Source organism: Pogona vitticeps, chromosome 1 (genome assembly GCF_051106095.1).
Source record: "Pogona vitticeps strain Pit_001003342236 chromosome 1, PviZW2.1, whole genome shotgun sequence".
NCBI lineage: Eukaryota > Metazoa > Chordata > Lepidosauria > Squamata > Agamidae > Pogona > Pogona vitticeps.
This window is the reverse complement of record NC_135783.1, coordinates 171,997,552-172,011,567: the sequence shown is the minus strand read 5'-3', so window position 1 is coordinate 172,011,567 and position 14,016 is coordinate 171,997,552. Positions and strand designations below refer to the sequence as shown.

Here is a 14,016-nt window from a genome sequence, read left to right as displayed (position 1 = left end):
TGATTAAATGCCAGCTACTAGTCTGCAACATTTGGCACACACCCAAGTAGTATTAGATTTCAAACAGAAACTCATGCCTAGCTGCAAAGTTAATGTCAAATTTATATTTCTTTAGGTACACGTTTTCCCCTTGATCCCCTATCACTCAAATGTAATTTAGAAAACTTCCACTGAAGTTACAGAGGCTGGAAAACTGATAGCTTGACAACAGATGGGCACATTATGGACCTCTTTTGAACATAACTATAAAGTGGACTATCCTATAGATGAGTAATTTAAAAAAAAAACCCAAAGCAGTGAGCAGTCTGAAATGTCATTGTCAATTGTGCCACCTAGTGGTTGCTTCACTCTTTTGGTTCTATTCTGAACATCCAACCGAACACTTTCCTGTCCCTGGGGAGAAAACCTCTTGCAAACATAATATTGCCTTTAAAGACCACTTCTTATGCTCGACACCTGTCCTTAAAGAATACTTAACACGCCGTGTGTTGCCCTCAATCCTTGGGAATATGTGTAGGGATGGGATTTTTGTGTAAACACAAATCAAAAAACAAAAAAAAAGGCTCTTAGGGTTTTTTGTTGACTCCAAAAGAACCTTTTTAAACATGAACAGCCCAGGTGAATGAAGAAGGGCACAAAATCCCCCCACCCTGATTTCCCTCATTGGTTCACTGTTTCTTTCACCTCTTGTCCGTCAATCATCTGAGAAATTCTAATGGTGTCATGAGGGCGACAGTGAACAACCAATCAGAACGTCTGGGGGAAACAGAGGGCATTTTGATGTAAGGGCCTGGATTGGTTGGAATCCAGTGGGAGTAGAGAGTAGCTTTTCTAGGGTAGTGCTTTTCTAGGGCAGTTGAATAAATGAACTGTTCTTTCTTTGTGGTGTGTGGACTCCTGGCACCCTCCATATTATGATCCCTGGCTGCCTTCAGCCTGTCTGTGCCTTGCTCTGCTTTGGATCCTTTCATCCCACCCGCCCACTTGTCTCCTTGGGATTTTTTTTTTAACTCCCCTTCTCCCATTTCTTTGGGGATTTTTTCAACTCTTTGGTCCTTCCCTTTCTTGGATCATTTTTTATATCAGTCTGATTGGTGCTCTTTGGGACTCAGTGAATACAAGAGAGGGCAAATAGCAGGGGATGCCAAATCTCCCCATATCCTTCTCATGTGTGGGATGGGACACTACTTGCTTTTTTGCCTTTATTTCCTTGCTTGCTTTTTGTGGTTTTGAGGAGGTGGAGGCTGTGTGTATGTGTGTGTATGTTACATCGTGCTATTTTATCCCGTTTATGTGGGTGGCATATACAAAGATACAAGTCTATAGAGCCTGTGTCTTGAGCACGCTCCTGTACTGCAGCAAGTCCTGGACCCTTTGTGTATGGCAGGAGAGGAAGCAGAACACGTTCCAATGCATTTTTGGTATCACCTGGCAGGACAAAGTTACAAATAAAGTAGCCCTGGAACGAGTTGGAATTTTTAGCATGTACGTATACATTACTGAAACAGCAACATCTACGTTGGCTCAGACATGTTGTGAGAATGGCTGATGGTCGGATTCCAAAAGATCTCCTGTATGGAGAATTAGTGCAGGAAAATCACCCCAGAGGGAGACCACAGCTGTGATAAAAGATATCTGCATGTGGGATCTGAAGGCCTTAGGAATGGACCTCAACAGACGGGAAACCTTGACATCTGACCATTCAGCCTGGAGGCAGGCGTTGCATCATGGCCTCTCCCAATTTGAAGAGACCCTTGTCCAGCAGGCTGAGGCAAAGAGGCTGTCCTGAAACCAGCAAAATCAGGGAGCTGGACAGGGGACAGATTGTATTTGTCTTCAGTGTGGAAGGCTTGTCACTCTCGAACTGGCCTTCTCAGCCACACTAGATGCTGTTCCAAGTCCTCCATTCAGAGCACGTTACCATAGTCTCATTGAAGGATGCCAATGTGGATGGGTGTTTTCCCTCTCATTCGCTTTTAAAATTTGTTGTTTGGTTAACTTATTATATGTATTTATTTTATTAAAGATGTGTATTTTGGTGTTTTGGGAGGACTGCTTTGTTTGATGGTGGTTGTACTGTTAACTGCTTGCTTCTGGAGTAGATCGATTCTCTGTTGGCTTGCCTTTGCTTTCCTAAGGTAGCTTTTATGGCTTCTTCAGTATTTTTGAATGAGTGCCAGATAGAACATGAATAGGGAAAAATAACTCAAGAGGTCCCTTTCATGTTAAACAAAAATGACACCAAAATGAAAGATGCAAGCCACGCAAAGAAACCAAAAAGAACAAAACTAAAAGTTTTGTACATCCCTAAAAATGTTACGAAGTGCTGAAGTCTAATACATGAAGTTGCTCCTTTCTTGAACAGGGACAGGAACTCCTGATTCTAACAAGGTCCGGGCTTAAAAATCTTGCTGTCATCAGTTTACTATTTAAATAGGTGTCTGTCATCCTGATGCAAATAGTGACATTCGTGGGACAGAGAGGCACATTGGATTACATGGTTTCCTGTTTGGTACTTGGCCAGGACAAACAGCTGGCCTGTATATCCGGACATTATGTACTTCTGCGTTGCGTCTCCTGGGAATCATCCCATTTACAGCCTGCTTGCGATCTTCACAGAGGTTGCTGGGGTGCGGAACAGCATACTGGGCTAGGTGCGCCTCAGTGTCCCCTTGCATGGCAGTATTCATGTCTAGTCTAGAAAAATTCAGGGCCTCACTTTGATCAGCATCAGGAAGGGCAAAGCTTTCCATTATGTTTGCAAGAATTGCAGAATCAAGCCATTTATTGGCATGAAAATCATTTTAAGATTTGAAGTTTGCATGTATTAGTCATTCCTAGCATAATTGATTATTAAACACACCTTAGAGATGGCAAATACTGAGAAGTAAAGAAGGTGTGGTAGAGGCAATAATGCATCTTCTGCTGCCAGCTCTGCTTCCGGCATCTTTTAACATCTCTCAGACATATCTAGGTGCAGTTAAGGTGTAACCTTGCATTCTTAAAACTTAGGAAAAAATTAAAGCTCCTCATTCTTCAGGCGGAACAACTGGGAACTGTCCTTCTAACTGCCTGACTGATTTGAGATTTTGAAAATGCAACATCTGTTCCACCTCCAGTTATTTGTAATTTGTAAATGGCAACAGAAAGCAGTCATTAAATTAAGTTAGTTTAATCTTTTTTAAAAAATAAACTTAATGCTGACAGGTATAGCTAGTGAGTATTGTTAGTGCTACAGCATTTTACATGCAGACATCAGAACATTCTTCCATGAAGCTGTGGACCGCGAAGGTAACAAAAAAGTTTCTGATATTATCATTTCTTTTTTCTTTTCTTTTCTTTTTTTCTTTTTGATACCATTTCTGCATCACCTAATGAACAAGATTCCAGAATAAAACCCAACTACACTTCAATTTACTTTTCCACTCCCATGTACATCTTGATTATTCTCTCTCTCTCTCTCCCTTCCTCTTCATTTACTTGATTTCTATACCATCATATTATTGCAAGCACTACTGTGGGCTGGGCTGAATTGCCAGATATCAGCCACATCATAGCCCCTAAACTTCCGTACCTTACAAGACTTGGCACTAGAACACTTATTCTGAAACAAAATATCCCCCATACTGATTCATAACCACTTCTTATTTCCAAGTCTGTTCACATACTATTTAGTCTTATCCCATCCTTGTCACTTTGGGTCCCCTTTTTGAAAGAAAGGTGGAAAAGAAATAAAATTTATACAATTATTCTAAAAGGTTCTTAGTAGCAGTGTTTCTGAATCCTCCCCCTTCAGATTCCGCTAACCAACCCATCTGACCCTCACTCTCTAATGCAGTGTCTAACATCCAGATTAAACTAGCTGGTTGGTTTCTTCCTCTCATGTCCCCAAGTTCAAAAACTTAGCAGCACCACTACTGGTGAGGAAACCCTAGTGTTTTAAAGCTCAGGCTGGACTGTCCGACCTTTGAAGCTTCACCTTTGAAGATTTTTACAGCTACCTATATATATGGAGTTGATTGAGTTGTGGTTGCCCAGTAGTATAAGCACTTGTACCCTGAATAACAACATTTTGATTTCTAACATTCTAGGGATAATATCTAGCACTGTAACAACATCAAGTAATACACTGGTTCTTAACCTTGGGTTACTCAGGAGTTTTGGACTGCAACTCCCAGAAGCCTTCACCACCAGCGGTCTTGACTGGAGTTTCTGGGAGTTGCAGTTCAAAAGCATCCGAGTAACAAAGGTTAAGAACCACTGAAGTAATGTATAGTCAGGTCTATTCCTGACCATAAAAGCATCAGTTGTGAATGGGGACCCAGCTTCAATTTCAAATGCCACATACACCAATCCACAATTATCTACTTGTGTGATCATCTAAAGCTATTAGTATTACATGTGACATTGAAATGCTAATGGCTGTTTTAGCTTATGTTTTGTAATAGCTGCAGATGTCCAGCTGGCCATATAATTAACATCTCAGTAAGCTTAAGTAAAATACCACATGACAAACACTTATCTAAACATCTAGGTTCAGAAAGCTTCTGTACTTTCCTCTTGAAATTATTAGACTGTAATGGAGGGGAAATGATTTAATGAGGTACCCAGAGGAACAGATCCTTTGTTAAAAAGAGAAAGGGAGTCTGGGTAAAAAGATTTTCCATCTCATTCAACAGGTGCCAGGTTGATCAACTGTTGGTTATTTCAGCGATGTCCCTCTGTTAGGCATGTTCCGCTGTTATTTCTCTTCAATCCAGATTGTTTTCATCTGAGTTTGTTAGCAATATCTTTCAGAAGACATTTCAGATCATTCAGCTTTAATTAAAAAATAAATAAATCTTACGGGAGAGCAATAAGAACTAATAATCAATTGTTAACATTCAGACTCCTGACTAGCAAAAAAGAAACTATCTGGAACCATATAAAAGCTGAGTTGTTACTGATCTGAGTAATTTGGAAAATTCAGCACTGCAGTTAATACCTTGTAGGGTGGAACCATGCTCCATAAAAACCTGGTGGCTATGAAATCGAAGTGCACTCAAATATAGCCTAAATTATATTTTTCTCAGCAGTTCTTATAATAAGCCAGTATCACTATAGATACTAGAGATTGAAGAAGAGGGAAGATGGGGTTGCCTAAGGTCTAACGGGTGAGATGCTTGTTAATTGCACTGATCATTTTAAATATGTAGATGGAAATGATGATGATGGAACTGTACTAATGAAAAGAATGGGGACAAATCATAAAAATAGTAGCCAGCATATTTAGAAATACAGAAATGGAAGAAAAAAGTTAGCTATCAATTAAACACAAATGTTGAACTGGGATGAACTAAAATGTTTTGATACTGCAGATATACAGTACAAAATATTGATATTACATGAGAAATAGTGTTTAAACCAAAAAGGCATATAAAGAAGTACAGTAGTGCCAAACTAGTCCAATCAAAAGTAAAAGCAACAATATTGTCAGAATTTTTAAAATCATTCATGAAGCAGTCCAGTAACAAACTTACAACAAAGGCACAATTATATTTGAAGTATAACTAGGCCATTGCAGTTCTCCAAACCTGGGAGTCTTAATTTGTATATTGCATTATGCAAATTAGATGAACTTGTTTGAAAAATATGAAAATTAATATATTTTACTAATTATGCACATTAGCTGTTACATTGCTTGTCTGATATGCTTCAGGTGGCATCAGAAACCCAGCATTGGATGATATCAAGAGATGAGATTTTCAGATTTTTGGACTACAAATCCAATAAATCTTTATTCTGGGAGTCCAGTCTGTCAGGCAGACACCTTTAATACATCTAAATGTGGCTCAAATTGAAGAAAGGCCTAAATTGGAAAAGTTTGAAACATAGCAAAGCCTAGTTTTCTATTCAGAAAGAAAACTTCCAGCTATGCCCCAGGTAGTCCTTTCTTTCAAGTGAGCAACATTTAGGTGTCTGTCAGGCAGAATTGCCGGAATGGAGAATTATGGGACTTGTAGTCAAAAAACCCTAAAAATCCCATCCCAGTAATCATTGCAGTGTAGCACTTGAAAGACCCAAATTCAAATTCCTGAGTAATAAATAATGATGTTTCAGCCAGTTGATCCTGGCCTATGGCGACCCTTTCAAGGTTCTCCTTGTAAGGAAATGGAAAAAAACTGGGTTCTGTGTAAGATGAATTTAAAAGAGATGTTTTTCAGGAGCTTGTTGTGGAGAGTTGTTTGCCTAATTCACAAGGTCGAACAGTCCAGGAAAATAAGATGAAACAACAGATCGCTAAATTGAAGGAGGTAAGAAACCTGGAGCCTGGATCATAAGAATTTGGGGCGGTGATCAGAGTGTTCTGAATTAGGCCTACTTGGACTTAATTGGTTGACAGCTTGGAAGTGTCATGAAGAAGGTGGTCCTAAAGAGACGTAAAATGAGAGGGTTTGTGTATGTGAATAGGTTGGTCCTTGAATGCTGTGGAATGTGAGACACAGAGGTTGGTTTTTCTTTTCAAGAAGGAGGGGCAAGTAGCCCATCCTCTAGCCAAGATGATTGCCTATACTTAGTTGTTTTTATTTTAATTAGAAATTGTAAGTTTATTTAATCATTGTAACTATCTGAAAATGCCTAATGCTTAAGCTTTAAAGTTACAACTGTAATTTAATGAATCTACTTCATTTTCTAAATAAAACACATATAAACCTCCAACAGAGGACTAGTCTCTTCATACAGCAGGACTATAACTAAATCCAGTGTGGATGAAAGGAGGTTAATAGTGACTACTGGAAACAGTAGTCCTACTGTTCTATTTTACAAGGCTGGTGTGTATTCTAAGGAAACACATAGCCTAGTTTTTATTGCTTTAGAAGTGATCAAGGTTACTTTTAAGGTTCAGGCTTGTCTATGGGGCTTACTACGCACTTCTGAGGCCTAAAGGACCCACCTTAGTAAATAAAGGTGGTAGTTTTGTGCCCAGAGGAACTCCCTGACCATGATCATTGTCTCTTTAAGGAGCCAGGATTGTTACACTCCTTCCTATAAGACTACACAGAAGTGGTTTCCTGTTCTTCTCTTCTGTAGACTAAAGAGCTTGCCGAAGGCTATGCCACAGGCTGGTTCTTTTCTTGAGAGGCTCACCCAATCCTGGCTGTGTAGCCAGGTGCTCCATCTCCCAGTTACAAATATTACTTGGTATCCTTGGGGCAATCAACATCTCTTGGCCAAATGTGTCTCATGAATTGAGAGAGGATGAATATATTCATACATTCAAGAACTTCTGTCAAACTATGAAGGACTTCACTTGCTGATTAATCACTCCAAAAGTCTCCTTTCTCCTTTGCCTTAAAGCTCCAGTTCTATAAACGATAGACTATTCTTTTTTCAAATAAAAGCTTGGAATTCTGGCCACCTGATGGGCTAAATGGCCACTTGGTGGCATACCTAAAATCCAGGTAATATGGTAACCCCAGATACAACGGGAAGTTGAAATTTCCTAATTTTTATGTTATCATAGTGCACTTCTAAATACACTAGAAAGCTTTACAAGCAAAAACTCATCAAAATAAGAGGTACCTTCATATCCAACTGTCTAAACCGCTGTGCCATTCTGTGGGAAAAAACAGAGTGATTAGGAAGGAAGCAAATTACAAATGTTTTCACTTAACTTGAGGATGCACATCTGGCAATATAAGATAAAATAAAAAAAATCCTTTTAGATATTTCACTACACATCCACATAAACTATTTAGTATAAACTATTTAGTAGATATGGATACATCAGAATATAATTAACATGGAAGTTCCTCTGAGTGTACATAAACTGACTAAAAAGGTATGCAGGTTTGTTTGTGTGTATGCTGACTAAAAAGGTGCTTTAAGCATTAATAAGAAAAAATATCTTCATAATCACTGTAGAGGGTAATCAACAACTTTCCTCATATCTTTATTAAAAGCTAAGGTTGTGTGACTCCTGTTTCAACAATATATTCTTATTAATGCTTAAAGCACCTGTTTAATCAAGGCCAAAAACAAACAAAAAGAAGTCTTTAATCAGCAACAGTCTACTGCTAATGATGATATTATACAGCTCTGTGCCACAGGATTTTGGGTAATAGGTCAATCAACTTAAACTTGCACAACGAATTAGAAATGTCTTGTATGAGATTACAGCCTTATATTATATGTAATTAGGGCAGACTCATGAACCAAAACTAAAACTGATTCTTACTCTACTGCTGTTAAATAAAATTGACCATTAAGAGCATCGTTGTCAATCTGCTATACTATTTTTTAAAATGTTACAATATTGTGTAGCAAAGTTATAATGCATGATTATCACTAAAAATCTGGTAACTTCTCAATCTTCTCTTTCTGAAAAGTAATATTTGAATCAATTAAAGAATTCTTTAAAATCTGCAGATAAATGTATCACACCATCTCCAGAATGGTTTCAAAATAAAATCTATGACATGAAGTCTTATTAAATAATAAAAACAAAGGAAGACAACATACACTTCTGAGGAGTCATTAGCCTTTGTATTGATTTTGACAAGATAATTTTCTTTCATGACAGCTTCCCATGCCAGAGTTTCATTATCTTCATTTCTTGAGCCTTCAAAATATAAAATCCATACTAAATACCAATACTCAAAAATTTTCAAAGTACACTCAGATTGCTTGAATGCAACCTAAAGGGTAAACTTTGTTTCAGTTAGAAGGCCTGTCGCTATTACAGCTCATCTCAATTCAAGACTGTTCAGCAGCAAGTCCCGTGACATTCAGAGAGGTTATGTTTCCATAAATGTACCGTGGCCTTAATAGCTCACCTTCACTCACTACTTGAAAATTAAATATAGCTCCTTCCCTATGCTGGGCAGTTAGCTTGACCTCCTCTTCCTCTCACTGACCAATTAACTAATGCCTCCTGTATGGCAGGTAAAGGTAGGCCCTCCTTTCTCATTTAAATTGTTTACTGCCTTTGTTTAGGGCACACACATTCCAGGTGAATTTGATTCAAGTCCATCTGACCTAAGGTTGCACAGTACAGTATTCTACATTTTATAGAGCATTTCTTTTCTGCGTGAAAGGGCATTTAACCTATTTCCTATTAATAGGAATTATTGTATCCCTCACCCCTCCATCAATCACAAAACCGCCAGAAAAATACCTGTCACTTTTACATCTATTTTTGTCCACAACAATGCTTGGTTTTCTCTTTGATATGTTCACACGTACATTGTGCACACATTTTAACACACACACCCCACAGCAATGTTTTCAAACATGTTAGGCACCCACAACACAAAAGCACATTGGATGGACAACTGCCTTGAAGCCCTAATTCTTTGCTACGGCTCTTACTCAAGGAAACCTCCCACCTCCCTCCTTCCTTTTCACTAATTTGTTTAGCATAAAAATCAGTGAACTTACAGCAGATTGATGGTTGTTTACATTCATTCTTACAACAGCATTTTAGTAGTTTCCTCAAGACCATGTAGATATAGGCAAAGATGACAAATGGAAAGGGGATAGTTAAGCGGCTGCAGTACTCCTGAACCAAGAAGTAACGCTGGAACTTCCATACTTGGTCATTGTTCTCTTGAACTGATCCAACTGTGTAACTAAGAGACAGGTGAACACACAGGAGTATTAGATCCACATCTACAGTTTCCCTGTGTATTTTATTACTTGAGAAGTGAAGGGGATCCCGGATTGGGTTCTTATTACTTGAAGTCTACAACTGTGTATATTGTATTCTCCTTTAAAAGTTGTATGGCAGTATTCAGCCCATCTGAGAACTATTGTTATATAAGTTCCTAGTTTATACAGCACTAGTATAGATACTATTTAATTACAGTCTTGTTAGTAATTCCATAATTAGTATTGTAATATTCTCATTAACCTATTAGTGGGTAATTCAAAGGCTTCAAGTGGCTTCTTTGTTACTATTTTCAATTTTTGTTTATCTACTTTCTTCTAATTAAGTTGATTTCCCCCCAGCTGTTTCTACACTTTTCCTTTTGTCATTTCCATGCCTGGATAGGGATGAGATGTTGTTTAGTGTGTTCAGTGAAACTTCCTCCCATAAAAGTGTGTATATGATTTCAGCCTAATCTTCATCTTCTGCCTGAAACAACACTGCCTGGACAAACAATAACTTCAGCTTTGTAGAAATTAGTGAAGCAACTAAGTACTTTTTAGTTATAAAATTGACATTTCATTGAAGAGATGGATATGGATCCCTGAAGTGCCTTCATCATCATGTCACTAATTTAAATGCATTGATATTTACTGTTCCAGTTGTTCTGCTTCAGGTCTCAAGGCTGAAGGAACTGTGAAGATCAAAAGGCTTGAACCTAGTCCAAAGAATTTAACCACAGGAGATGAAATAGAGAGAGTATTGTTTTGATCTGATCTGTTGCCTTCAACTGTCCAGTTTGTAGAAAGAACTCAGGCTGAAGAGACCTTTTAAAAACCCACAATGGCTATGGGGCCAACATCCCAGGGCCCTTCAGTCTAATACCTACCCAAACATAGCTATTAGGAGGTTGACCAGGAGGATATTGGTGGACAGCATGTAGATACAAACTAATGGAATGGTGATCCACTCTGGGAATCGGGGCAGGTTGTTGGAATCCACTTCTACACAAAGAGGTTTGGATTCATTCCCAGTGTATGTACAGTGATCAAAATCATATGTGGTACCTGTCATAAAAACAAGGGAACAAAAATACTGTCGGCACTTCATAGAAAGTGGGAGACTGTGGCACTTCTTTTATGTCCCTTCATTTTTGCATTTCAGGAACAGGCTGCTGGTCTGTTTCTTAAAAAGCAAGAAGTCCTGAGGCAGCAGAGCTCATTTTATAACTACTTTCTATCAGTTTAGTAGTGGAGCTACAATTCATAGCTCTGGAGTACTCACAGCTTTTGATTAGCATTCTCTGCCACACCCATCAGGCTTCTCTGTTCCCTCTAATATAAGCAATTCTTACAAATGCTGGGGGGCGGGGCGGCGGGAGGGACCTGATTTCCCAAGAACAATGTATTGTGATGTGTCTCTCTTGTATTTTTGGCTGGCTTGGTCCTGAATTAACAATTAAAACTGATTAGCTTTAAAAAAAATACTGGTGGAAATGTGAACTGCAAGAATTGATTTGTTACAGATTACTAAAGTTGTTTCAATTTTTTTCCAGTTCTCTTTATGGATTCTCTTCCTTGATCCAGAGTACAGAATGCTGAATCACAACAAGGTGGAGGAAACTGACCTGAATTCAGTTTCAGTAGCCACATGGTTGGTCCAGATTTCTGGAAAACCATGTAAATGCTCAGGTTCCACTTTCTTATTCATTCTTTTTTATGTGTTCCTGTTACATGCATTTTCTAAATTTATCAGATAGAATCAAACTAGACTATGGGCTTAGCACCTATTTTACTATTATTATTATTATTATTATTATTATTATTATTATTATTATTATTATTATTATTATTATTATTATTATTATTATTATTATTATTATTATTATTATTATTATTATTATTATTATTATTATTAGTATTTGTATTTGTATTTGTATTTGTATTTGTACCCCGCCTATCTAGTCATTTCGACCACTCTAGGCGGCTTACAACATAAAACATAACAAGTTCAAGAAAAATTTATAACAATTAATTAATTAAATGATTTTGCAATGGGAAAAATACAAAATAAATCAAATAAAGAGAAAAAAAGGAAAGAGGAAAGGAATTAACTGGAAGGGAAGGCCTGCCTATACATCCACATTTTTACTTGGTTCTTAAAAGTACCCAGCGAGGGTGCAGCGCGAATCTCCGGAGGTAGGTTATTCCAGAGGCGAGGAGCCACCACCGAGAAGGCCCGGTTTCTATTCTTTCTTTCCGGGCCTCCCTCGGCGTCAGGCTCCTCAGCCTCACCTCCTGGCTCGCACGGGTGACACGGGTAGAGCTAGTTGGGAGTAAGCGTTCCGCCAAGTATCGAGGTCCTAAACCGTTTAGGGCTTTATATGTAAGCATTAACACTTTGAAGTCAATGCGGAAACGGATGGGCAGCCAGTGCAGCATGGCCAGAGTAGGAGAGATATGTTGATATTTTCTCATTCCAGTAAGGAGTCTGGCCACCGCATTCTGCACCACTTGAAGTTTCCGCATCAGCTTCAAAGGAAGCCCCACATAGAGCGTGTTACAGTAGTCTAATCTAGAAATTACGAGCGCATGTACTAAGGTAGTGAGCACCCCCGTGTCTAGGTAAGGTTGCAGCCGGGCAATATTTAGAAACAATTCTCATCTAAGTGGTGAAAAATGGCTGTTTGTCCTAGCATATGCTTTTCCTAATCTTTTCATTTGGCATTTTTAGCATGCTTCATTTTGCAGTCTATCACTGGATGTAAAACACAGCCTTCATTTGCATGTTTTATGGCTGAAGCACCCTTTTAGGAGGAAACCAAACCATCAGAGGAAAAATCTGCTAACTGTAAGATGTGGACATTTTTCTTTACATCTTTTCAGAGATATTTCCAAAACAACAAAATACCTAAGAGTTTGGTAAACCTCTTGGGGTTTAAAGCACCCTCCCCACAAACTCCTTCAAGCCCCAACATGGACTGCAAAAACAAAGCAAGTAGGGAAAAAACTTTAGCTTATTACAGTGCCTGGCTTGAACAAAACAAGGATGTGCAAGAGAAAAAGCTATGTGTAAATGTATGAGATGGAGAGAAACAGTGGGAACAATGTGGCCCACTTCTGCTGGGCTTGCATCAATCTTCTGTTTTCACCCCCCCCAAAAGATGGAGAGACCCCCCTATCTGGAATGATCCTGTAAATGAAGGGTGAACAAGGATGGCCGTTCTAGGCCAAGACTTATTCTGACCATATAATATTATAAACACAACCTTCTGCTCAGGCCTCTCCTGTATTATCTCCTCCAGGTTAAGAAATGGGGGGGGGGGGGGGCGTCAAATAAAACTTTTTTTTCAAGATGTCCCCTGAACCATTAATTGCCAGCCATGATGGCCTATTTTCCTCACCCCTGATTTGTCTATCTGTTTCCCAGATTGCTGCCAGAAATCCAGCCATGATTTAACAATCCAAACAGTAGATCTATTTCAGGGAACTGTGGTAATTAGACATGGGCATTTTGTATTCGTATCCCTGGGGATACAAATATAAATACAAAACATGGCACCGCAGCTGCCATGGAGGTCCGTTCCCTCCCCCCAGAACCAACTAGTCCACTCACTGGTCACCATGGCGTCATTGACTTCATGCCAATTGCAGAAGTAGCCCAGCTGGCACTTCCCTGCCTCCCTGCACAACTGCCCACTCCAGCAAAGAGGTGGAATCAAGAGTCTCCCTGCTCAACTGTTGAGTGGTCAACTGTGCAGGGAGGTAGGGAAGTGCCAGCCAGGCTACTTCTACGATTGGCACCATGTCGTCCTCAACAGACACGCACACTGTGCAGCAACAAATGAGTGGATTAGCCAGTTCTGGGGGGAGGGAACAGACTTCCACGGCACCTGTGGTGCTGCGCTTTGTATTTGTATTCCTAGGGATACAAATACAAAGTGTCCATGTCTAGTGTAGCAAAGGAGTTGTAGTGTCACTTATAGTGGCCATAGGTGCAGTTCTCCTGTGTTTTCCCAGTAGCATAAAGCACAGGTGATGGAGACCTGATGTTGTTTTAGGGACTGTACCTCCCTCTCCCCACTATTCCAACCTTTAGCTCATTGGGATTGCACTTCAAGATGGATACCATCAATATCAGTAGGATAGTGGCCAAACATTGCAAGGTACGGCTCATAAATAACTGATCGGAATATCCATTCCCAGCGCTGTTCATTCTTTCGTAGGATTCCTTGTCTGGCTACACCAAACGCCACCATCCACACCGCAAATAGAAACAGGAAGAAGAAGACATCGATCAGCTGTAAAAAATGAGGATTTAAAGTCTATATGAGAACGCGGCATTGGTTCTGCAAAATCATTAAAGACATGTCATGCAAGCCAATGGCA

General features: G+C 39.2%; 1 protein-coding gene across 3 annotated transcripts in view; it reads right to left on the bottom strand.

Moving 5' to 3' along the window:
• Positions 1-3,156: 3,156 nt before the first annotated feature.
• Positions 3,157-14,016, bottom strand: part of TRPM8 (transient receptor potential cation channel subfamily M member 8) — a 69,930-nt gene continuing 59,070 nt past the window's right edge. For 2 of the 3 annotated variants that reach the window (XM_072977338.2, XM_072977352.2), the window contains 6 exons: positions 13,757-13,928; positions 10,518-10,695; positions 9,421-9,611; positions 8,503-8,602; positions 7,564-7,597; positions 3,157-4,818 (listed from right to left, as the gene is read on the bottom strand). In XM_072977338.2, coding sequence (XP_072833439.2) covers positions 4,768-4,818; positions 7,564-7,597; positions 8,503-8,602; positions 9,421-9,611; positions 10,518-10,695; positions 13,757-13,928 — 726 coding nt within the window. In that variant the 3' untranslated portion in view covers positions 3,157-4,767. Of the gene's footprint in view, positions 4,819-7,563; positions 7,598-8,502; positions 8,603-9,420; positions 9,612-10,517; positions 10,696-13,720; positions 13,929-14,016 lie in introns of those variants that run through there. The other variant, XM_072977344.2, reaches the window with a different exon arrangement.